Source organism: Salvelinus namaycush, chromosome 3 (assembly GCF_016432855.1).
Source record: "Salvelinus namaycush isolate Seneca chromosome 3, SaNama_1.0, whole genome shotgun sequence".
Lineage (NCBI taxonomy): Eukaryota > Metazoa > Chordata > Actinopteri > Salmoniformes > Salmonidae > Salvelinus > Salvelinus namaycush.
Window position 1 is genome coordinate 38,697,344 of NC_052309.1, and position 26,495 is coordinate 38,723,838.

General features: G+C 40.4%; 1 protein-coding gene across 1 annotated transcript in view; it reads right to left on the bottom strand.

The window, feature by feature from the left end:
* Positions 1-16,716: 16,716 nt before the first annotated feature.
* The window catches only part of igsf9bb (immunoglobulin superfamily, member 9Bb), a 155,887-nt gene continuing 146,108 nt past the window's right edge, over positions 16,717-26,495 (bottom strand). The window contains exons 19-21 of the mRNA XM_038988473.1: positions 21,147-22,808; positions 17,756-17,886; positions 16,717-16,931 (exon numbers count right to left, since the gene is read on the bottom strand). Coding sequence (XP_038844401.1) covers positions 16,717-16,931; positions 17,756-17,886; positions 21,147-22,808 — 2,008 coding nt within the window. The remainder of the gene's footprint in view (positions 16,932-17,755; positions 17,887-21,146; positions 22,809-26,495) is intronic.

The following is a 26,495-nucleotide window of genomic DNA, read 5'->3' on the forward strand; positions in this document are numbered from 1 at the left end:
TCTGCTGCGGAGTGAATCGTGATTGAGAACGCGCAGAGGTGTACAGTTCGTGACCGTGTGCGCGCTCTCGTGGAATGAGCGTATGTAGACCAGCAAACTCTGTCTCAGGACATTGCGCATCAATCAGATTGCAATTTTGTAAAACACTAATACACAAAATTAGAAAAAAAGCCACTTTATATTTTACTAGGCTGCAAGGTGTAGGCTAAATATTGTATGAACTGAAGACGTTTGTTTAAATGAAAAATATATAATCCTCAAGGATACTCCTTCATAATATGTTGGGAAAATGTGGTTGGCTACATTTTATGCATTCTTTATTATGCACTATATACACTAATTAGGTTGGAAACCCAGCTCTGAAACTATCATCTTTGTAGTGTATTTTTACCCGACAACTCTGCCATCCTCTGGATCTTGTCTAAATGGCATCATCTAGATTACCATAATTTACACTGGTAGTTACTGTAGATGTTGCTTTGGAGAATAGCCTAAATTTACTTGAATTGAGCTGAAACATAAACCATAAAAAGTCAGAAAAATGGCAGGTATGACTGTGAGAGGAAAGTCTCCTTTCATAGTTTGCTTCAAAATGACTAAAGAGGCTTGCCCACAGAGGTATATTGCCCATAGAAGGCACAGGGGCACATGCCCACTAAGATTTGTCCTGTTTAAAAAATAAATAATAAAAATAATATACAGTACCTGTCAAAAATGTGGACACGTCTACTCATTCAAGGGGGTTTCTTTATTTTTTACTGTTTTCTACATTTTGGCTGCAATCTGAGGTGTAGTTAACTCTAATGAACTCATCCTCTGCAGCAGAGGTAACTCTGGGTCTTCCTTTCCTGTGGCTGTCCTCATGAGTGACAGTTTCATCATAACGCTTGATGCTTTTTGCGACTGCACTTGAAGAAACTTTCAAAGTTCTTGATATTTTCATGATTGACTGACCTTCATGTCTTAAAGTAATGATGGACTGCCGTTTCTCTTTGCTTATTTGAGCTGTTCTTGCCATAATATGGACTTGGTCTTCTACCAAATAGTGCTATATTCTGTATACCACCCCTACCTTGTCACAACACAACTGATTGGCTCAAACGCAGTAAGAAGGAAAGAAACTCCACAAATGAACTTAACAAGGCACACCTGTTAATTGAAATGCATTCCAGGTGACTATCTTATGAAGCTGGTTGAGAAAATGCCACGCATGTGCAAAGTTGTCATCAAGGCAAAGGGTGGCTGGCTACATTGAAGAATCTAAAATCTAAAATATATTTTGATTTGATTTGTTTTACACTTTTTTGGTTACTACATGATTCCATATGTGTTATTTCATAGTGTTGATGTCTTCGTCAAAATTGATGTCTTCGTCAAAATTGCTAGCCACCTAGCAATTTTATGAAGTCGGATTTAGCTTGCCCAGATAGGTTCCCGATCTCCCAACCTCATAACTAGCTACCAAGAAGCAATTTCAGGCTATCAATCAAGTTAGAGTAGTTATCTTGTATAACTATCTTAGCTGGCATGCCTGCTGGCAAGGTTGATAGACTTTAGAAAAGCAAGACATAATTAAGCAAGAAATAATTTACCTTTATTTAACTAGGCAAGTCAGTTAAGAACAAATTCTTATTTTCAATGACAGCCTAGGAACAGTGGGTTAAAGACAGATTTTTAACTTGTCAGCTCGGGGATTCGATCTTGCAACCTTTCGGTTACTAGTCCAACGCTCTAACCACTAGGCTACCTGCCGCAGACTCACATTCCTTTCAATCTTTTACCCATATTTTAGCAGAGATACGGAAAAGCATATTTAGATTCTTTAAAAACAGAACCACCATTCAGTCAGGAGGCTAGACAACTCAAGAGGTATGCTTAGATATGCAGACAAATTGACATTTTACACAGAATTAATCATAATGATTATGCCTCTAGAGGAAAAGCTGTTTGGGGTGTTTGAAAAATGCACAATTCTCCAACTTCCAGACAGGGGGGCCTAGCCATCCTCACGTACTTTGTGCCCCAACAGATTTTTGGGGTGCATGATGCCCCCGCTTGCCTATATGGACTTGTCAATGCTTTCCATTGACAGTAGATGAGCCTTCAACTAGGCCTACATCTGTCGCGAGGTAATGGGTAAACGCAGTCTGGCACTCTACCTAAACGTCAATCAATCCTTGATTGCAGCCTGTTTAGATAGAGTGCCACACATTGTTTTGGCCACCACACCAAATTGGCTCAGGAAAGGCTTGGCTTCGTCTGTGTCCCCAAAGGCAGTACAGTAGCATTTTGGTGCCTGGGGCAAATAAGAGGCGAGCTACTGTACAAATGACAAAAACAAAAAGCAATTTTTGGTCAAATTTTATTATATCAAAATACAAAACATATCTAAAGCAGAGTAAAGGTTACATGAGACTTTAGCATCTGAAAATGTCAACTCAATAAGTTCAGCAGAGCCATCATGAAATGTGTATGTATGTAGGTGAGACGGAAAGGGGCCTTTAGTTGGTACTATTATCCAATACAACGCTACAGTACCTTGGACAGCAGGGCAAACATCTCAGTAGACATGATTTGCTATTTCTCATGAGCCTCTCTGGCGATTCAACGGACTGAAAACGGACGCCAATCCCAAATCGAGCCCTTGGCCCTACCTCCTGGCACCTGTGTAAGTCTGAAAGCATCAGATAGCTAGAGCAATAGGGTAACAGCTTCACCTTGTTCTCTGATGGGCTAGTTGGACATTTTGCCAGAACCGGAGCCAATGCGGGGGGCGAAGGGTGTCGCACTTAGAGGGCCCACCTTAAAAATCTTTAAATAACAATTTCAACGATGATGTACCAAAGAAAAAACATTTAACACTATAAAACAAGGCTACATTTATATATAATATGATTTCATTAAATTCGGGAATTGGTCCGACCTGGTGTTGCTTATTTTATAAATCTATGTACAGCTTTGTCTGTCGCTATTCCCTCTTGAGGGGCCCCCTGGCCTCGGCCTGGCGGCTGCCGAAGCATCGTGGGTCTTCAAAAGTATTTTTCATAAAATAATGTTTTGAGTTATTTAGTACTTTTAATAGTTTTAATTTAGTTAATACACTGCCGGGACTTGAGATAGACCTACACAAGGAACAGCCAAATGATGCCTTTTGTCTACATTTTAAACAGCTAATAAATCAATGTAAAATACAGTGCCTTCAGAAAGTATTCAGACCCCTTTACTTTTTCCACATTTTGTTACGTTTCAACCTTATTCTAAAATTGATTAAATACTTTCCCCCCCATCAATTTACACACAATACCCCATAATGACAAAGAAAAAAACAGGTTTACAAAAGAATTCAGACCCTTTACTCAGTACTTTGTTGAAGCACCTTTGGCAGCGATAACAGTCTCGAGTCTTCTTGGGTATGACGCTACAAGCTTAACACACCTGTAGTTGGGGAATTTCTCCCATTCATCTCTGCAGATCCTCTCAAACTCTGTCAGGTTGGATGGGAAGCGTCGCTGCACAGCTGTTTTCAGGTCCAGAGATGTTCGATCGGGTTCAAGTCCGGGCTCTTGCTGGGCCACTCAAGGACATTCAGAGACTTGTCCCGAAGCCACTCCTGCGTTGTCTTGGCTGTGTGCTTAGGGTCGTTGTCCTAGTCTCTCAGTCCTTACGACTGAAAAACATCCCCAAAAGCATGATGCTGGTGGCAGCATGCTTCATGCTCCATGCATGCTTCATGCTTCATGCTCCATGCTTCACCGTAGGGATGGTGCCAGATTTCCTCTAGATGTGACACTTGGTATTCAGGCCAAAGAGTTCAATCTTGGTTTCATCAGACCAGAGAATATTGTTTCTCATGGTCTGAGAGTCTTTAGGTGCCTTTTCACAAACTCCAAGCAGGCTTTCATGTGCCTTTTACCGAGGAGTGGCTTCCGTCTGGCCACTCTACCATAAAGGCTTGATTGGTGGAGTGTTGCAGAGATGGTTGTACTTCTGGAAGGTTCTCCCATCTCCACAGAGGAACTCTGGAGCTCCGTCAGAGTGACCATCAGGTTCATGGTCACCAAGGCTCTTCCCCCCCCCCCCGATTGCTCAGTTTGGTCGGGCGGCCAGCTCTAGGAAGAGTCTTGGTAGTTCCAAACGTCTTCCATTTAAGAATAATGGAGCCCACTGTGTTCTTTCTGAAAATGTTGAAAAAGTCAAGGGGTCTGAATACTTTCCGAATGCACTGTATACCATCACATAAATAATCCATTGTTTGTATTGAGGCAGGTCTTAACATTAGGAAACTAAAAACTTGTTTTTGAATGGCATGAGAAAGAAAAAGTAAGCTATTCTATATCGAATGAGTTAGGTTGCACTGTAGCCCTTAATCATGACCATAAGTTCCATTACATTACACATACTGTAAGAGTCATTGGACGAAGGCGTCTTCTGTACGGGGGAGTTTTGTTAAGAGCTCTGGCGCTCGGTCTGAACATGAACACGCGTCGCTTGCGGTATGGTTTTGGAAGCATAAGGACCTTATCCTTCATATCAGCAAAAAAATAAGGTTAAATTGATACACACCTTTATAGTGTTAGGGTTAGTGTTCCTATCTAATGTTTTTCATCCCCCCCGTGGCGAAACTCAAGCTCTGCGCCTGCTTGCACCTATCCAATCCTTTGATATCTACACAAGTGCCAGGTGGGGATAAAGGGCTAGAGGTTGACGTGAGATTGGACGAGACTCCTCGCCATACTGCTCCACTATCAACCACAGATAACAGGAAACATGTTTGTTTGCATGGTCACATTTCCCCTTTACAGTACATAAGCATCCCCTGTAATGCTGCATGGGCTGTTACACAGTCTAGATTTTTTTGTCTCGTTCCTTAGTGACTGAATCATAGTTTCACACCAAAAGAATGACTTATTTCACTCTGTGCATTTCTGAACACAACTGATTGATTCATCACAATTCATGTAAAAGTCAGTGATGCAGGATGACAAGTTGTCATTTGCGACGGCATGTGTTAGTAGAATGCCCTTTCTAAGGCTTCACATAAATTCCTGGGGGAGGCATTGATCTGCCCAGAGAGCACGGGTGAAATGGTGGGAAAAACTGAAAAACAGTATGACACATAAGGCTTTAGTTCAGCACCATATACATGTTTTTTTCTCATACAACAATAATACCAGAAAATGGTGAACAATTAACCCCCTGGGTGGTGCCTCTTGTATTTGTAAATTATTTATTTAGAAAAGCAAAGAAAAAAGTTGTTGTTAAAAGAAAAAAGAAAATAATTGAAATGGTTTGATTTTAGTCACTTTGAAAATAAATATAAAAATGGTCTATAAAATATTTTCTGAATGGACAGGTGCATTAAATGACATTGATCCATTTGCTTAGAAATCACTCAAAAATGATTTTATAAAACACAAAACAATAAGAAAAAAGAGTGGTCAGTGAACCTACTGCAAATTTCAACACCAAACATACCAGTACATTAGAAATAGTATTTCTTTGTGCCAGTTTATGGAAAGCTTTAGAATGTCTACAATGACCAGAAGTGAGAAAGAAGTAGATGACAATACATTCTGGTTGTTGTGTCTGTGCTGGCATATGTAAAAAGTGTACAGCATGATGATTGTGAGTACACAATGCTCTCAAATGGCCAGATGAAGGTGAACATTTGATAGTAACATAACATCTCTATGTGAAGATATCCACGATGAGGCATTCTGAGGTACTGAGTTGTCTCCGGCTTTTTTAAGAAGCCCGATAACACAATCCTATTATAGATAGAATTGAACATGACCCAAAAATCCAGAGAGCTATAAAGGAAGACCAAATGAGGATGGAACAATATTTAGCAAAGTACATCTGAACAGTCCTTTGAACACTCGTATTGCATTTAGTGAGGCATAATGTTGAGAAAAGACGGATGGATGGCGTGGACTTAAATCATACAGAGGCTACACCAAAAGGGTTAACATTACTGCAGTTGAGTGCTTGTCAACTGACTTGTCAAGCAGTGTTGTACAAACATGTAAAACCTTTATAATGACGACCAATACTTTGACATATAGAACATAGCACTCGATGTCTAATTTTGTCCAGCATTAACACCCATGTACTCTGTACCAAGAACACCATGGGGTCATAATAATGAAATGTGTTTCAAATTTATGCCACATCAATTTGCCTTCTCATAAAATGGACGCTGAGGATGTAAGTTCATTTCATCTGATTATTCCCTGATGCAACACAAATTCTTCTGACACATTAATATCCATTACATACAGTATACGCACACACAAAAACAATGAATCTTTGCCAAATAACTATGACGCAGTCATTTTTCTAACAATGGCCCTACATCTAAAGGTTTACCTCATTTGATACCTTACTAAACTTTCAATGAAATTGCTATCTTTGTATGTCGAATACCAGTACAACACCAAGAAGGGTTTGTTTACTGCCCAAAGGTCTAACCACAATATACCATTTCAGGACGGTTCTACAATAGACTACAACATCATTTGTTGGTAAATAAGCAGGGTGCTCACAATGTGTGTGAAGCAAGGAGTTAACTCGCCACTTAAAGCACCACAGAATGGATTGACAATAGCACCAGTTGTTGTCATGATGGAATCACAAAGTCAATATGCTCCACTTATGGATCTCTAGAAAATGTTACTGTCATGTACTGTCTCCAAATTCCAGAGCGTCTTTATAGTTTGCTGCAACTTTACAAATCAAACCTTTGCAACTATTGAGAGTTAGAGGCAGACAAATATACATTACACAATAAACAATGTGGCTACGTTGGAAACTAAACAAAAATTGTTTTTCAAAGCAGCAGTGAAAATATGTACACATGCACTGTAAAATACCATACTTGCACAGTCTGTTGACTAGAGGAATATAGATTACACATTGTTTGTACTCTGCTGCTATACAGAATGCAAAGGAGCACCTGAATGAAAACCATTGTACTCTTTCCAAAAGCCAATTGAGTCTAAGACAACATACAGGGTTCTTAAGCAGGCCAGCAGCAACATTTGGAGCTGGGGATCTGTGGTAGTCTTGGGAACTAACTGGTATAATGATGGACCTATTGTAGAGCCACATAGTCCTACATGATCCCCATTGGCCAAGCTAGCCATGTTAGCATATCCCAAGATCAACTTGACAGGAACGATTCATTGTGGGTAAAATTAAGTGAATAATTCATTCTGGTGCTTTCCAGTTATGCTTCAAGATGTAAAACTCTGTATCTTTATCGTAGTCTGTAATAAACTGATGACACTTGCACAATTTTTTTGTTATTTATTTTGTACAGAACTGAAATGGTTTGTCTCAAAGGCATTTATGAGTCAGTGAAATATAAATATTCTCTACTTGTATGATTCTGTTTTGCTAAAAAAGAAACAAATGGATATAAAAAATAAAACAACAAAATAATACACAATGAAAACAATTAACCCCAAATGTAGATTCGACCATCCACTTTGGTACATAATACTATATTTAATATTTTTGCATTCTATATTGGTTTGATTTATAACATTAAATATTAAACTAATTTGTAGCTTTTAGAAGAATTCAGTCACTCACAGAGATCTATTGGTCTGCTTCATGTTACAATGTCCCACTGAAACAGACCGTACACTACTCAGTTCCTACTCACTCAGCCATATACTCGGTGTGCATCATATTCTCATATACAAAAAATATGACAAGGTATACTTTTTTAAAACATTATTTATACTGTGTGACAAAAGTGTATGCTTTCACTTGCATCTTCTGTAGTCTTTTGAGTATTAGCACATTAGCACATTTGTGTTTACTTGTTTACTAGTAACCCACAAGGTATAATCGTATAATCGTATACCGTATATCTTGTTAGGCCTCGACTTGACTGTGTACAGTACTGTGCAGTGTCTTCAAATTCCTCATACTGTCATTTTCTTTGGGAGGCATAACGGTTTGGCATTTTGTTATACGGCTATGTTTTGATTTTACAAAATGTAGTGTGGAACTCAGAGATTGGAGTATGGGAGAGCACCAGCAATATATATTCAAAACAACAACAAAGTGTGCTTTACCAGATGAAGTAAAATGACAAAAATAATTACTCAAATAACACAGTCCTTGAAAACGTGTGTTTTAGCACCAGATGTTCTTACTCTTCAGACTTATTTAATGAATTAGGCATACAACAAGTATCAAAAGACATAGCTTTACAATGCTCTCTAATGGTATCTGTTTTGCTATGAAGTAGTAACATCAATCCTTGGGGACAGCAAACCACAATTGCGCTCATATCTAAGTTCAAACCAACCAAGTACTAGAAGAAATAAGGACCGAACAAATCCTCTTCCATAGAGCAAACAATTATGATGACAGTTCCTGTTACATAGAGTGATGGTAACGCTTTACTTGACACCCAGCGTCATAACACGTTATGACACAGTCATAATCATGTCATACCGTATGTCATAACAGCTGACATAACTTGTCACCTGTTGTGACATATGCAGTATTGCATTATTTTATGGCTGGTTATGACACCTACATAAGAGTGTCAAAACCCACAAAACCTATCACACAAGGCAAAACATTCCATTACACCATAGCCTACTTGTCAACAGTATGTTTATGTTATATTCAATTTTCTGAAATTGACCATATTAAATTATTGTAATTGCGCACACATTGATGTCAGACCTGCACCTACCCCAATGCTTTGTTTTGCTGATGACTGGGATGAATGCAGGTTTCAGCATGACAAGACACCCTCTTTTTGACTGATGACTGACATAAGGGCATGTACGTGATAGGCCTATCTGGCTTATGACGGTCATAAAGTGTATTTTCTTATTCCAAGTAAAGTGACACAGGAGGGTCATAATGCTTCTTGACAGTGTCATAAAGGGCATTTTCTGCTAGTTATTTAAAAGATTATGAAAAAAAAACATGACTGTTAAGAATGAATTACAATAACAACAAAGGACTTAACAAACTTTCAAATAAAAGGAAACTTGTTGGCAGGGAAAAAATACATTTGAATAAATGTGGGTTATGACACTTATGTAGGTGTCATAACCAGCCATAAAATAATGTAATATGTGTCACAACAGGTGTAAATATATGGGTTATGACAGTGTTATGACAAGTTATGTCAGCTGTTATGACATATTATGACATTGTTATGACCGTGTCATAACATGTTATGACGCTGGGTGTCAAGTAAAGTGTTACCGGAGTTATTTTACCAACCCAATATGACCGATATCAGACGACCTCTGAGAATGGTCCAGATACACCACAAAAATAGCTATTGCTAATGACAGACAGTATCATGTCATTAATAACTGTACAATTTTCAACTGTACAGTTCGGATGTGCACCACTATATCATATTACAGCTTGTATATCTCCTTTGTGACTAAAGTCATGTACACAAATGCCCCAAATATCTTTAAAAAAATAAAGGACAATCCCAGTTACACATGATTAAGTGGGTGAAATAATACACTGTATAATCGATTACAGTCCTCTGTAGCTCAGTTGGTAGCGCATGGAGCTTGCAATGCCAGGATAGTGGGTTCGATTCCCGGGACCACACGTTTTTTTGTTTTTGACATGACTAAGTTGCTTTGGATAAATGCGTCTGCTAAATGTAATATATTATATTATTATTATTATGATAGTCAAATCGGAGTGTATTCACACACAACACACAGAGCTTGGTTATTACATGTGATATTCAGTGCATTGTCTTGAAATTTCAAAAACTAGATCTATATATTATTCTTAAAATATTTAGACTTCACTTTAACTTAAATAACTTATTTCAGCATTATAAATGGTACAATACATTCCACTGCTTTAGTCCGTGGCATGATTAGGCAGCAACTCGTTTTGTCTGAATCACTGAACTCATTATTAAAGCAAAAATATTAGGCAAGCATCATATTTTCGCCTAAGACAACCAATCATTGGTCCACATTCCCTTGAATGGGAAGTGACCCTATCCATTGTGATATACAATAGCAGGCTCTGCTTCAAATCCCAACTGTGGGAGAGGTGGGTCAATGTATGTGCTTTGATTGCATCTTAATGTAACAAAAAGCTATTATTTCATTCAAATGTTCAGGTTTGTCAGTTTTGTGATATCAAGATCCCTCTACTGCGACAGAATTCCATACTCAATATCAAAAGCTGTCTTATATCCAGTGACTCAGTATATGGGCAAATGTATAATATTCCCAAAAATATTGATTATAATGACCTCTAAATGAGTGTTTGTTTTTACACATCCTCTCTTCTCTTACACACATATACATATATATACACAAACACACACATATATATATATATATATATATATACATATATATATACACACATATATATATATATATATATATATATATATATATACACACATATATATATATATACATTATATATATATTTTCAGTATCGTATATGCATTCTTTCTCTTTTCACAGCAACATTCAGACACTTCACCATGCAATGATCTCTCTGCTATACACTATGTACATGTTAATCCATATACATTGCACATTAAATTGTATATATTTGTATTTTCAAGAGGGACATTCTACTGCTCCCCTTCCCTCATGCTTTATATACAGTTTATTCTTAATTTTAAACATCAAAAGAATTTGACTCTGTGGAAATCTCTTGGGAAGGCCATTAATGATTAAATGACTACATTCTGAAAAAAAGAAATGGGGTTACTCGCCCTATCTGGATAATTATGGTCAATATTTCAACATTTTAAATGTTTTGAATGTTGGTGATTTTTTGTGTGCTTGCTGTAAGCAAAAACACTAATGTTATTCGACACTTTAGTTGTGTCATCTTTATTAACTTTGGAGAGGTTTCTACCATCTTCTCTACATTCAGCTAACATAGTAGCTGACTAAACTCAACTCCTTGGCGAAGAAAGTTTTTGATGAACTCCACTAACGGATTTGAGCACAGACCAGGATTTGTGGAATTCAGCTCTGATTACATTGATTTGCCCAGAGTCAATACTGAAACGCTTGCCTTATACCTATGTTTGTCCTCAGAAACTTCCCTCACCATTGAGTTGAGTTTAGTTAGCTACTAACATAGCAGACACATGTACAGAAACAACAGAATATGACACACAGAGCCCTTGCTAGCCTTGCTAGCCTTAGGATATTCCACAAATATCTGCAAAAGGCCAGTTTGCATTTTCGTCTGATTTCTACATTATTCTGCTGGTACTTTAAGGGCCACAATGTATTGTAGAGTTACTGTGTAAATAATGCAACAATGTATCAATATATTTGCTGTGGTTCATGTTTCAACATAGGCAAATGCCTAAAATGACCATGGTCATTCAATAGGTTTCTTTTGGCTGACAAAGTTTTTGACTGGGATGACGGTTTAATTCAGAGATAGAATTGTGCCATTTTAAATGGGACTTGGTTTCTCTCAGAAACAAAGCTAATATTCAATAATATACATTAACGTTCAAAAGTTTGGGGTCACTTAGAAATGTACATGTTTTTGAAAGAAAAGCATTTTTTTTGTCCATTAAAATAACATAAAATTGATCAGAAATACAGTGTAGGCATTGTTAATGTTGTAAATGACTATTGTAGCTGGAAATGGCAGATTTTTTTCTGGAATTTCCACATAGGCGTACAGAGGCCCACTATCAGCAACCATCACGCCTGTGTTCCAAGGGCATGTTGTGTTAGCTAATCCAAGTTCATCATTTTAAAAGGCTAATTGATCAATAGAAAACCCTTTTGCAATTATGTTAGCACAGCTGAAAACTGTTGTTCTGATTAAAGAAGCAATAAAACGGGCCTTCTTTAGACTAGATGGGTATCTGGAGCATCAGCATTTGTGGGTTCGATTACAGGCTTAAAATGGCCAGAAACAAAGAACTTTCTTCTGAAACTTGTCAGTCTATTCTTGTTCTGAGAAATGAAGGCTACAAGAAGTTCTTTAATCATAACAACCGTTTTCAACTGTGTAACATAATTTAAAAAAGGGTTTTCTAAGGATCAATTAGCCTTTTAAATGATAAACTTGGATTAGCTAACACAGCGTGCCATTGGAACACAGGAGTGATGGTTGCTGATAATGGGCCTCTGTACGCCTATGTAGATATTCCATTTAAAAAATCTGCCGTTTCCAGCTACAATAGTCATTTACAACATTAACAATGTCTACACTGTATTTCTGATCAATTTGATGTTATTTTAATGGACAAAAAATTGTCTTTTCTTTCAAAAACAAGGACATTTCTAAGTGACCCCAAACCTTTGAACAGTAGTGTGTGTCTTTTAACTTAAGTTAACTCACATTTAAGTGAGGCAAAGTCAAATGGGTTTATGAAAGAGGCTTACATTTTCAAAGATTTCCATTGAACCTGGCACAGGCTAACAAAGAGCCCACAGAGTGTCCTATTTTCTTGCATGGAACAAAATGTTTTGTTTTTATTGTGAGTCCTAATTATTCACATGTCCCTCGGCCCTCACCAGCAACTAAATTCAGCACCAATACCAACGCTGTTATTTCACCAGAATGAATGACTTGCCCGGAGTAGTTCTCTGATACTGATGACAGTACTGTGACACTGTGACTGTTAGAAATACAGTCAATACTAAGTCAATGGGTGATCAAATCTGCCATAAGCTTCCAGTATCAAAACCACACAGCCCAACTAGACCTAACAAACTTGTCAAATTGTGATAATAATAAGGATTCATAGCCAGAATAGGAATTAAACTATAATAACATTCCCTTTGAAAGTATTACATTAAATAATAGCTTGGCCATTTTCACAACAAAAGCATCTTAAAACGAACATTGCATGTAATATTACATATTCTTACTAGAACTGGACAATAGTTGAGAGATGATACTCTTTAAAGTGTGAGTTACCTCGACAATTATATTAATTGTTCCTTATCTGAAACACTGCCAATTGCTTTGGCGCAAGTAGTCACCCTTGTGGAAAAAGTGTTCTACATAAATACGATTTTCATTTATGAAATCCTAAATATTATGTAACTGCCTGCATATATTGCATATATTATAAATATATTTCATATTATAGAACATGTTCCTTGCATTTTGGATCTTAATTTTGATATAATTCTTCTGACGGAGGGTTTGAAAATAAATGGCCGGGACATAATAAGCAGATACATATTTTCTTGTAAAACATTTGACATATTTCTGAATGCTACTGCCATAAAAAAAACACCTTGGGCCTCCCGGGTGGCGCAGTGGTCTAGGGCACTGCATCGCAGTGCTAACTGCGCCACCAGAGTCTCTGGGTTCGCGCCCAGGCTCTGTCGCAGCCGGCCGCGACCGGGAGGTCCGTGGGGCGACGCACAATTGGCATAGCGTCGTCCGGGTTAGGGAGGGTTTGGCCGGTAGGGATATCCTTGTCTCATCGCGCTCCAGCGACTCCTGTGGCGGGCCGGGCGCAGTGCGAGCTAACCAAGGGGGCCAGGTACACGGTGTTTCCTCCGACACATTGGTGGGGCTGGCTTCCGGGTTGGAGGCGCGCTGTGTTAAGAAGCAGTGCGGCTTGGTTGGGTTGTGCTTCGGAGGACGCATGGCTTTCGACCTTCGTCTCTCCCGAGCCCGTACGGGAGTTGTAGCGATGAGACAAGATAGTAATTACTAGCGATTGGATACCACGAAAATTGGGGAGAAAAATGGGATAACATTTATTAAAAAAACAAAAAAACACCTTGATTTTGACTTCACGTGTAGAATTTGTGTTGAAATATCTACCTTTCAAACAGTTGAATTGATTAAAGCTTTACAGCTTCGATAAATCCAGTTGGATCAACACAAATTAAGGAAGATTTCAAGATCACCAGACTCAGAAGAGAATAGTATGCTATTATTGAAAGTATCATCCTATACTGACAACAGTGTCATTGTGTTTACAGGTGCAATGTTGGGGATTAACTGATTATTACAATATCCTGAGCCTGCTGTCTGCACCAAAGGTAACTCTCGGGTTCAGTTTAGCCACAAATTGGTATTAAACCAGCGAAGTCCTGTACTGTCAAACAAAAATCAAGAAATGGTGGCCATTTGACACAAAAAAAGTCCAACCGAACACACTAACCTGGCTCCATAAAACCACAGTATAACTTTGATACGTTCCTCTTTAGCTAAGTTTTTGTCTTCATTTAAATGTTTAAGGTACACGACTTGGCATCTAGCCCTCCACAATATGTAATATGTTTATGCTGTAAAATACATACGCAGACAAAGTATAAAAGTTCAACACACCAAAACATAAATTAAACATGAGCATTGTCATCCATGATTCAGACTCAATCTACACATCCTGCTTAAAAAGCACCAAGATGGATGTTGAAAGGCGTATGTACAGAGCATGTTGTTTAATGGTTATACTGCACCAACCTTAAAACATCAAGTATGATCAATTACAGTATCATTTCAGATTGGTGGTATAGCTGTCATTCCTCTGAAATTGCTCATCTCTCTGAAAGTAGCAATACCACTTTCAGATTCAATGATCTTGTTAGCACCTGAAGTTGCAACTCTTAAGTGCCTTTATTGTACAGTATCAATAAGATACCCAATGAGAGACTTTGCTGGAAAGTATCGGCTTGCTGGAGATTTGTTAATATACACGAATCTAAATGCTAGCTTTCCATAATTCAGAGACATTTCAAACCAACAGTGAACCAGACAGTTGAACCAAAACATATGAACAATAGGTCTCAAGTGCACAGCAGCACCTGTGTTCCTACATGTATGGGTGAAACCATTCCTAACACCCCTCTCCTTCTCTGACCATCACCAGATCACCCCCCATTGTCATGACCCACATGGTTCAGCTTTAATGAGTCCAGATATGTCTACATCTACATGATAATGAAACATGTCGATTTATAAAAAAGAAGCACCCTTCGATGACAGAAAAACACATTTTAGAAAATAAAAACTTTAGCAGCTCTGCGTAGCCCTGTTATGCCACAAGACGCCCCTCCATTGATCTTTCTATAGGGGAATAGACAACATTAATACAAGCACATGAAGAGACAAAAATGCCAAGGCTACAAATACAGGAAATGGCCAACAAAGGCAGTTACTTTCATAAACAAATAGAAAAAAATAATGAAAAAAATAAACTAAACCGAAGCAGGCAACCAGAAGAAGCCCTATAAAGGCCATCATAAGCCTTTTGTTCATTGAATCAGGCCCTCCTATATGAATGAAAAAAAAATACTATAGTATACTATGGCACAAAATCCTATCCTCCTCTCAGTACAGTACACGTTGTTTTTATTGATTAAGGAAGTTATAGTATTTTTGGCATTACTATAGTACTTTTTAAATAGGAGATGGAACCCTCAGAACTACTACACAAGGCTACAAAGTGTGCTAGTAGAAGTGAAGATGGCATCAAATAAAGAGCAGTAAAAGCCAAGATTTTGCTCCAGTGCAAAATCCTTTCCCAGACAATGAGACACACCCAAAGTCCAACCTGAATAGTAACTAGGGCAGTAGCATGTGTTGTATAGAATGTGTGAGGTTGCATGTGTGTGGTTGCATGCCTTGAGTGGCATACAGTACAGTACACTTCTGTTTAAATGGAGCCTAATCCCAACTTAATCCCTTCCCCTCGCCCTATTCAAAATAGATCTATGAGCCCATGTGCTTAGTTTACGACAGATCTTCCCCACAGGGGGAATTACTGACCATTCCTTTATGGGGTTAAGTGATAATGAAATGGAATTTATGTTTATACAGAATAACTAAAATGTACAATCACCTTCTAAATGATTCCAACAGAATGATTGATGGCGGAAACTGTATGTCCACAATATATCATATCCTGTATGTAAAGCATAACATGCTCCATTTCCCTAATAGCCATTATGAACACCTCATTTATGGTGTGTCAAAAGACCCGAGACCAGATAGATTTTTGATTAGCATGATATCATTCTACAACTGTAAGTAGACCTACATCAACCCAAACATATTATGGTATATATATTGTGACCAATTAGATTTTCTTTTACATTCAGAATTATTCAAATTGTGTGAAATTTGAACAAATAAAATGATTAAATAAGTCATAAGAATAATAAAAACATATGCCAGTACAGTTGTGTTCAGCTAGCTGAGCCTTGTCATTGCGGTGCCATGTCCTGTGCTCTGAGGTATATTTTGTAGGATGTAAGTGAGAACCTTGTGTGGATGGGATGAGTCTCTGGGAAGTGATAGAGGGCTGGTAGAGTGAGGCAGGTGAGGAGACTAGGGTGAGCAAGGTGCTGTAAACTGAGACCTAACTAGGCTTCATGGGCTGTTTTGACACTGGGGCCATGAGCTAAGCCTCTTCTGCAAACAACAAAGTAATACTGTAGTATAAAGATGAGATAGAAAATGAAAAGCTCAGACAGATGGTTAGAAAATGTGTTTGAAAATAATAAATGTTGAAGCACACAGTATTGCTTTCCTCAAATTAAATGTTTTGCACTGGAGTAAAACTTTTGAAGACATTGGATAGCCACCGTTTTACTTTCAATTTCTTAAAAAAAAGTTAAATCATTGATTGATGCTGGGGAATGAGCAACATTTTAGACTGAGGGGTCATTTTCCAGGTGGGGTTTAGTGGCATGTTGGGGAAGAGTGTAACCTGACTCCCCCACAGGCTCAGAGGAAAGTGACATGGTCTGGGTCCATGTTGTCCATGCTGGCCAAAATGGCCTTCTGGTCTTCCCGGGGCGGGCGGCGGAACAGCAGAGCGGAGAAGCGGGCATACGGGTCCTGTCTGATGGGCCGTTTCTTCTTCTTGCGGAGGTAGAGAACTTCTTCGGGCTGGAGTACCTGAGAGGTGTAGTCCTGCTGGGTCTGAGAGGTGGAGACACCTGGAGAATGGGAGGGGGATAGCGACAGGCAGGTCAGAGGTGAGAGAGCCTTAGGTCAGGATAAGAGGGCAGAGGTAGAGAATAAGGGTCCTGGGTGCTATCGGACAGACATTGGGCGGGAAGGTAAGGAATGCAAAACACACAGGAAACAATGGGTCAGAAGACAGGGTGGTTGAGTTAGAAAATGAGCTCAGTTCCAATCCAGGGTAAATACTTTACACTGTACCACTCCCCATACCATACCATGTATGGTTATTTGTGCACAATACCCTTGGAAAGTGGACACTTATCTTAGGAGGGTTCAACTAAGTTCATGAGTTGGAAATGCAACATGAATAAGTGAGACATTGAATTGTATGATTCAAAAGATAAATGCTGTTAACTGATCATCTACAGTCATTTGATACCGGTGTAAGTATTACTATAATTTCTGTCATGATTATGGAGAAAGTTGGTGTCAAAGTTAGGTTTCTGGAGAATTGCAGAACTGATTAGGGAACTACCTTGGTGTTCCCACCACTACGGCAGAGTAGTAGAGATGAGGAAAGTATCACACCATACTACCTTATCACACCATAGTGACGTGCCGCTGAGTAGATAGCATAGTTTGATGCATATATGTAATCTGATTGACGCCTGTGAAAGAGGAAGTCCTTGATAATCCTGTTGTGATCAAGTCTCTCAAAACATAGATGGCAATTGAAAACACATTTGAGTCTGCCAGACACAATATCTGTCAAATGTGTGGTATGCCTCAAAATGTACATGTTAATCAACCAGTGTCTTACGTCAGGACCATACATCCACAATGTCAGAGGCCTCACCTGTTTTTCTTCTGGACTTGGAGTTGTTGTTGTTGACCACCATCATCTTCTTGGCCTTTTTAATACGTTGGTATCTCAGTGCATCAAACCTCTCAGACCCCGCAGGGGCACTCGGCGCACCTCGACGACTTCTGAACAAAAAAAGGAGGGAGAACACATGTAACCCTGAGGAACTTCTGTCTAGTGGGCCTTTCCTTCTACATGAGGCTCTAAAAGTTCAAGAACCAAACCTGCTGAAGTCAGCTTCACATTACCTAAAGTTTGGAGCAATGTGACACACCTGAGGTTTTTGACTGAACCAGCTAATAGTTTGGTCAAACAAAATCAAGAGGAATGTTTGTGTGACTTGAATCTACAGTGTTACTGTATTTTACACAATCTGTTCTATGATTTGTTGAATCTGAAAATAACAGGTGCACATTTGAAAGAATATTGCAATTTGTAGAACATGAATGAGTATTCTCAGCCATCTCTTTTGTCTGCAGTCTTCCTATCCAGATAGTGAGGCACTTTAAAACGGCAGCCCACAGACTCTGCCACAAACACAACAGGTTATCACAAGGCACAGAAAACAAATAGCCTCACAAAGGGGCTGTCCTCCAGCTGTGGCTGCAGAGAGAAATTGAAGGCTGTTAGTGGAGGGGGAAATCACAGCTGAGCGACAAAGCATCATCAATATGTATTCATAGACGTGGATACTGTCTACAATGGGCTTCACCATGCTGACAGGGGGAGAGATGGCGGGAGGGGAAATGGCTACTTGGGAACAGTCACATAACGAAAGGTAAGTCAAAACCAAAACTAAGCACTCGGACAACAAATGTAACAAGAGTTTATTCAGATACTTGTTCTTAAAAATAAAATAATGAATAGCAATATTTAGCGATGGCATGCATGGCAGTTTGCACATGGAACAGGACTTTAAAGGGGAATACTGTGAAAAGCACTTCAAAGGGCTGTGGTGTGGACCTAAAAATTCTACTTTCCACACAATATCAAAGAAGTGCATCAACAGTTTTGGAAGGACACTTGCTTCACCTGGTCGTGAGAACTGTTCTGTAGTCCAAACTTACAAGCGTAATTATGTTATTTGCGTACTTTGTTTCATACTGACTGGAGCGAAGCGAGTTCAGATGGCTAATCACATAAAATATTTCCTAAGAGTATAGGTCCAAAATATTTTCATTAGGCGTCATCATACAAAAACACCTCGAGTAAGAAAGGATAATATGTCTCCTGCTTGAGAGGAATGCTAAGAATTACTACGTTAAAGAGGACCTAACAGAGTGCCCACTGCCATAAGACCAGATGAGAGAGTTATACTACTACACTCTTAGAAAAAAGGTGCTATCTAGAACCTAAAAGGGTTATTTGGCTGTCCACATAGGGGAACCCTATGAAGAACCCTATTTGGTTCCAGATAGAACCATTTTAGTTCCAGGTAGAACCCTTTTGGATTCCATGAAGAACCCTTTCCACAGAGGGTTCTACATGGATCCCAAAAGGTTTCTATCTGAAACTAAAAACGGTTCTAGCTGGAGCCAAAAAGGGTTCTCCTTTTGGAACCCTTTTTTCTAAGTGTGTACTGCCTGGACAACCTATCATATACACTTGGGTAGGCTTAGAAAAGGGCTGTGACAATTGTCATCATATTATTTGTCAGATAAATATTGTTTTCCTCTGATATCTACTACTCATTCTTACTGAAGACACAAAAGTAGGAACAAAAAAGAAGGATAAGTGCAGCTAAGCTGCCAAGGTAACACCATCATACATCATAATGCTTCTATCGTCAAAAGAACAGACAAACACTTTGTCTGCGGCTTGCTTGTGCAAGGACTTTCTTGCACCTTTCTTGTGTACATGTCAGCTGTCATGGCAGTAAATCAAAACAATCCTCATCGAAAAATGACAAGTGTTGTTAGCATACACCTCTCAAGCATGACGTTGTGTCAGGGATACGTGTCTAATCTCCAAATCAATTGTCATAAAAGGTGACATATGCATACTTATGTCAGAATGCATACATTATTGAATACTGCAGAACTCAAAATGCATAGCTACTTTGAAAAAAAGGAAAATAAAAACGGAAATGAACTGGACTGGAGTAACAAACTTAACAAAGCAAGACCCAATGACTCGTATTCCCCTTTAAAGGACGAGGTGATTCAAAGCCCCACCTGCTGCCCCCCCCCCTTTCAGACATGGATCCAACCCTTACCTATTGTGGTGTAGAGGACCTGGTCACAACAACGCTGCCCAGATAGCTGAGATCAATAAAAAACAAAGCAGGTAAGACTCCAGGAGCCATCAAGAACGACCAACTGCCCCTAATCAATAATGATGGAGACATTGCAACACATGAAAGCGGACAGATCCCTGCAACACACTTCGCCCAACAAGCCTCCCCTGGCAGTCAGACCTGGGGGTGTCCTGGGGGCAATGGAGGGGTGGGGTTGGGGTGAAAGGTTCAGGGAAGAGGCGGTTCATGCAGTCAGGTTACTAAGGATGATGATGGGCCCCCCTGTGCCTGCTGAGATGGACTCTCCTAAAAGCACCCTCTGCATTATAAATAAGGAGTCCTAAAAGGCCTAAGAGTTAGACACAGCAATGGCGTTTGTTTTGTCTGAGAGTCAATTGGGATGCACATATGGGATTCCTCCTGTTGGGTGAAAGCAGGGTAAAGCATGAAACAAATGGAAAACCAGGGATCCTGTGGTGATGTCTCTCATATTCCAGGCTTTTAGGGGCTTGTATCAAACAAACTGCACAATGCATTTGAAATGGTTTAGATAATAATGGCATTTTCTCCAAAGACTTACTATAGCCCTGAAAGGTCTGTAAGGTCATCTGTGAAGCAAAACATGTATCTTCTCAGGTCACAAAATAGTTGTTCCACCAAGACCGAATTTAGAGGAAAATGTGCAAATCGTGATTTGTTAAAAGACAAGTTTGGTACAGTACTTGCTTCACAGATTCCATGGATGGATATTTGAAAGTTGATTTCTGATATGAAAAGCAGCGTTAATCGATTTGAGAATGACAGAACTCCTAAGCCCATCAAATAAATCTATACAGCAAAATGCCATTGCTATAAATAATGTAAGAGTCCCCGGTCAATTTGTCGTCAAGAACTCGATCCCTTGATGAAATCATATCTCAAGTCTAAAAACAAGAAGCAATCGATCTTTACTTAAAATATGCTTACATTGATATAAAGTCCAACCCCAATTTGACCCTAATTACCCCAATTGTCCTGACAAGTGCATTTAGTAGAACCATAATGGTCCTCAATGTCCCTGTGTTCAGAACACAAAGCAACCTAACAATTTAAATAAATGTATACTAGCGCAGATAAGTAAATCCCTCCCTGAAGGCCTAGTGCACCTACCCTGAAGCTGACAACTGGGGTGGAGAGGGCTCACACGGAAGGACCTCCTCCTCAGTTCTCCTCTGGGATGGCATCTGCCCAAACATGTTGCTGCTTTCCACAGGGGGTGATGGGGACTGGGACGGGTAGCTTGTGGCGGAGGTGGCAAAGGCCATGTGGGAGCGGTAGCTGGGACTTGCCCTTCTGCTACCCTGGCCATGGGCGGGAGAGGACGAGGGAGAGGACCTCCAGGAGAAGCTGGCTGAAGAGGGGGGAAGCAGGGTAATCTCAGACATCTCTGGAGGTATGGAGGGCTGGACGATGCTGGGTCGGGGACGGGGTCGCACTACAATCTCTGGGGAGCCCTCGTGGGAACTAAGGGGATTCTGGGTGAGGGGCGAGAGGCGGGAAGGTTGGAGAACCATGATGCTAGGCTCCATCCTACGAGCCTGCCTGGGGCTGAGCCGGGGGGTGGGCTCGAACCACCGGGTGTCCAAGCTACTGAATGTGCTAGGGCCACCCATGTGGGCTGCTGGGTCGAGGTAAGGCAAAACTGGCACACCCATACCGTGGCTTGTGTGTCTTAGCTGCCCTAGACTCTGTGCCTCTTGCATAGCTAAACGCTTGGCTGGAAGGCCCCGAGGCTTGACCGTGCTGGGAGACTTGCCTGGACGGCTCTTTGGGGCCTCAAGCTGCAGGACACCGGGGTATGAGGGCACCTGGAGGGAGGAGGGCTGGAAAGCAGCAGGGGGAAGAACATGGGGAGGAGGAAAGAAGGGTTCCCGGTGGAGATGCAAAGGGTGGTGGGGTGGAAAAATGAAGTGGGGCCCTTCCAGACTCGCAAAGGGGAAATCGGGTCTGTGCCAGATCTCCGGGGAGCGAGAGGAAGAGGTGAGCGTCAGGGGAAGAGGGAAGCTTGAGACGCCATAATGTAGAATATCTCCTTCCCCCATCTCCTCGGGGATGCGGGGGTGACCAAAGGGCCCTTCGGGGTGGTAAGGGGGGGATGACATGACAGAGCTCAGAGGGCTTGTGTCAGGCATGTAGAAAGGGGGTGGAGGCTCGGGTTCCCCAGGGCTGCTACGGTAACCGTAGAAGTGACCGTGGCCATGGCCATGGGAGAAGGCTCTGTGGTGCAGGGAGCCTCGGATCTGCCCCGTGGCCTGGAGCCGACTGCTCTCCATGATGGTCATACCTTCCATGGGCCTCTGGAAGCGGGGGCTGTAGGCCGGTGGTTGCAGGTAAGACTCCTGGCTGGAGATTGGGGAGATCTGGTGAGGTCGAAGGGTTGCCATGACAGGGGGCATGGGCCCGGGATCATCGTTCTCCTCGTCCGACTGGCGGAATTCGGGATAGAGGTCCGACTCTTCGACAAAGGGGAAGCCCTCGATTCGCCTGGGCTTGATGGACATCATCTCCATGTCGCTGGGGTCCATGACGAAGCGTCCGTCGGGGCCTCGGCTGATCAGCTCGATGGGTGTGGTTGCCTCCGCTTCGTACTTGGAGACACTGTACTTTTTGCTTGTTATTGCTCGCTTGGTTTTCTTGTACAGGGAGAGTTCTTCCTTCTTCGCAGGACTCTGAGGGATTTTCTTCATGCTCATGCCATGGCCGTCCTCTGAACCCTCCGATGGTGGTTCCATGGAACGCATACTCTCCGGACTCACCTTACCAGAGGAGGACCTGAGAAACAATGGAAAGACAGAAGGCCAGTCAAGGTTTGCTCAATGACCTCCTTCAACTTGACTCGGCAAACACCCAAACTAAGCCCATCAGTCGATGCCTTTACTGTCAGGCATCATTTTAGCTGAAAATTACGATCAAATATATTAAATAAAGTCTCCAGTAAGAGATGACAAGCCATTCATCCACAAAAAAAGGCTTTTCAAAGAGCCATGCTTTAGGTAACAAAATACATATCAGATTATGTGCAGTTACAAGTTTAGTTTGAGCCTGAAGTTCAATTGGGGATTTCAGGCACTGCTCCCATGCACCAATGATTTGATCTGACAAAGCAGGGATTGGATGTTTATCATTTGGTTATGAATAGAGGATGGATATGGAGGGACCATGTACAGCAGCAACTTTAGGGTTTTGGACTGCTCTCCTTCGCAACGTCATACATTACTTGATATGCAGACACTATTGAGTTATACTGTAGGTTCATGGTCTTGGTAGGGAGTCAGATGATACACTGAGTAAAGTCTCCTTGGTGTACATGGTTAACAGACTATGTTGTCTATTAACATTCCATTTGCTCAACTGCATCACTTGAACAGCTCATAAGGAGACTGTGCTGATCATGAATCATGTCTGATTGAGTAATACATTTCCATTGTACAGTATATTTTTCTCAGTCATGGCAGTGCAATTGATGTGAAGTCAGTCACAATAATAAAGTGTATTTCAGTGGAAAAACAATGCTTAATGTGTTTTCAGTATAACCTGAAATTTCCATTGACTTTTCATAAACCTATGATAGAGCCAACCAGAGGCAATGACTAACATGCCCTCACCCCATCCACACATTCCCATTGCCCAGACACCGTCATCCTTAGGACTCAGGTGACCATCTTTAGCAGTGGGCATCCGTCCCTTTTTCCATCCTTTTTTCTGGAAAAGTCTTGTCATTACTCCAACTTCCCTGGACCACATACTCTCGAGCCTCATTCTCACTATATGTATTTGTGGTGGCTATATTTACATGTTATCTGCATTTCAAATTGTGCTTTGAATATAAGGCAAACCTTTCAGAATATCAACTTAGAATACAGTCAATTCTAAGGTCATCATTGTAGAAATCAGACTATATGTATTTTATTAGTATGGGTTTAATTCATTTGGAAGAAATGTGAAATACCATTTAGTCAAGAGAGTATTTATGTTACACCAAGAAATTAGGAATAACAAGCATTTTCCAGAAAACAAGAGAGCAAAATCAATACGTTTTAATAATACTTTATTCTGAGTACCAAAATACAATGCAAGGCTGAGGCTTTTTAGTATTTCACTAAGGCTTAGCTGTGCTTGTAATGGCTGCGGTGGCAATGGAGAGGCTGAGTTTCCAAGGCAACTGACAGTCGATGACCCGTATTGAAAAACAATGACGTTCCCGCTCTCTGCTACGTATGGAAAGCTGCAGGAGGCACCGTCTGCCGTGGTGCTCTTCAAGTAGAGTGACACAGGCAAACACATCTGCCTCCACTGGACACAGAGCACACCCACATTCAAGACGCTTCCAGCTAAATATTCAATATCTACTACTCATGTGGTTCATAATATCTAAAACTATATCCACAAGTTCAATACATAGAAAATAGCTATTAGAAGCAATGTTATCTATACACATATTTCAGTCTAGATAGAACTCGTCACAGCTATAAAATGTTATACTGTACGCTGGCTTGTTTATTTGTTTCTATAAAAATCACTTTTTGGCATTTGCTGAATGTGCCATTTTTCATGGTAAGATTTTCACCGCTCAAATTATTATGAGACAAAGATGTATTCACACTGGTTATAGAATGAATTTTAGCAGTAAAGCAGATGAGGACAATACATGCATGTAAAAGTGACAACCTCATGAGGGTTCTCTTGATCATCTCTGGTTTGAATACAATGCTGTAAAATTACAGGTGCTTACGAATAAAACAGTATACCTCTAGTATGTTACTGTATGTTCTGTACTGTGCCATGAGCTTGTATACAGTACCATGAGCACCATTTGGCACCATCGCTGTATGCTTACTATTACACATACACTACTAAACTTAACATTAAATACTCTACTTTTCAAGGAATCTAACAGAATAGCTGAGAGTAAAACAGCAAAGCATAGAAAAGAGGGCAACTTTTCTACAAGGATGTGACAACGTAACTGCCAGGAGAAAATCAGGTGTGCAGGGGTGGGGTCGTCACAAAGAGATTCAGGGGCTGCTTGGCTGCAAACAATCTGGAAGGACACAAGGTACATTCAGCTAAGACTTTTTGTGACATACCAACCTGAGGGAGATTTCTACAGTATGTTGTCCGTTCTGCCTCAAAAATAGTTATTGTTAATGACAACAAAGGAACAGTGAAAAAACTTGCTTGTCTGAAGATGAGACAAACTAGTGAGACCACAGCGAAATGACCTGGGATTAAATATTTATGTTAGAACTGACATACACTGAGTGTACAAAACATTATGAACACCTGCTCTGTCCATGACATAGAATGACCAGGTGAACGCTATGATCCCTTATTGATGTATCTTGTTAAATCCACTTCAATCAGTGTATATGAAGGCGAGGAGACAGGTTAAAGAAGGGTTTTTAAGCCTTGAGACAGTTGAGACATGGATTGGGTATGTGCGCCATTCAGAGGGTGAATGGGCAAGGAAAAAGATTTAAGTCCCTTTGAACAGGGTATGGTAGTAGGTGCCAGGTGCACCGGTTTGTGTCAAGAACTGCAATGCTGCTGGGTTTTTCACACTCAACAGTTTCCCGTGTGTATCAAGAATGGTCCACTACCCGAAGGACATCTAGCCAACTTGACACAACCGTGGGAAGCATTGGAGTCAACATGGGCCAGCATCTCTGTAGAATGCTTTTGACACCTTGTAGAGTCAATCCCCCGACGAATCGAGGCTTTTCTGAGGGCAGAGGGGGGATGCAAATCAATATTAGGAAGCTGTTCTTAATGTTTTGTACACTCAGTGTATAACCACTATGTACTGTGTGACTACGTACTGCTGACAGCCACATGAACATGTCCAAAAGTCACAAATTTATGCTGTAAAAATAATAATTTATGTACTTTGGTAACACTTTACTGAAAACATGCATGTTTGTTATAAGCATGTATGAACCTTTGTCTTATCATACGCTTATAATATGTCTAGCTATGAAAGGAGTCCTATGATGCATTATAACAGCATAATGCATTACACCTGCACGGTTTAAGTAAATTGTTACCGGTACTGAATGATGACATTTTTATGGAAACATATTTGCTATGTTTAAAGTCACAATCTGTAACATTCATTCCCAGTCAAAAGTGCTGTCCTTGCATTTGTTTGTAAACTGTGTGGGTGGGTCTTGGCAAATGTAACTGCCACAGAGTTATTTGAATGATGTGTTAAAACTGTGGTTTTGGAGCCGGATAGCCCAGACTTCAAATAACTCTGGGAGTAATTTTCACTTTTGACAGGGAAAGAAAGTTACAGATAATGGGGCAGTAATAACACATTGTCATAATTCGTGAATAACTGTCAGCTTCTCTTGAATATCGATCTCGCCGATGTTATCAATAAATGTTAGATGTTATCAATAAACCAAATCAACTGCTTTCCAGTTGTTGTACACCAGACCTGTTCGCTTTGTATAGCCA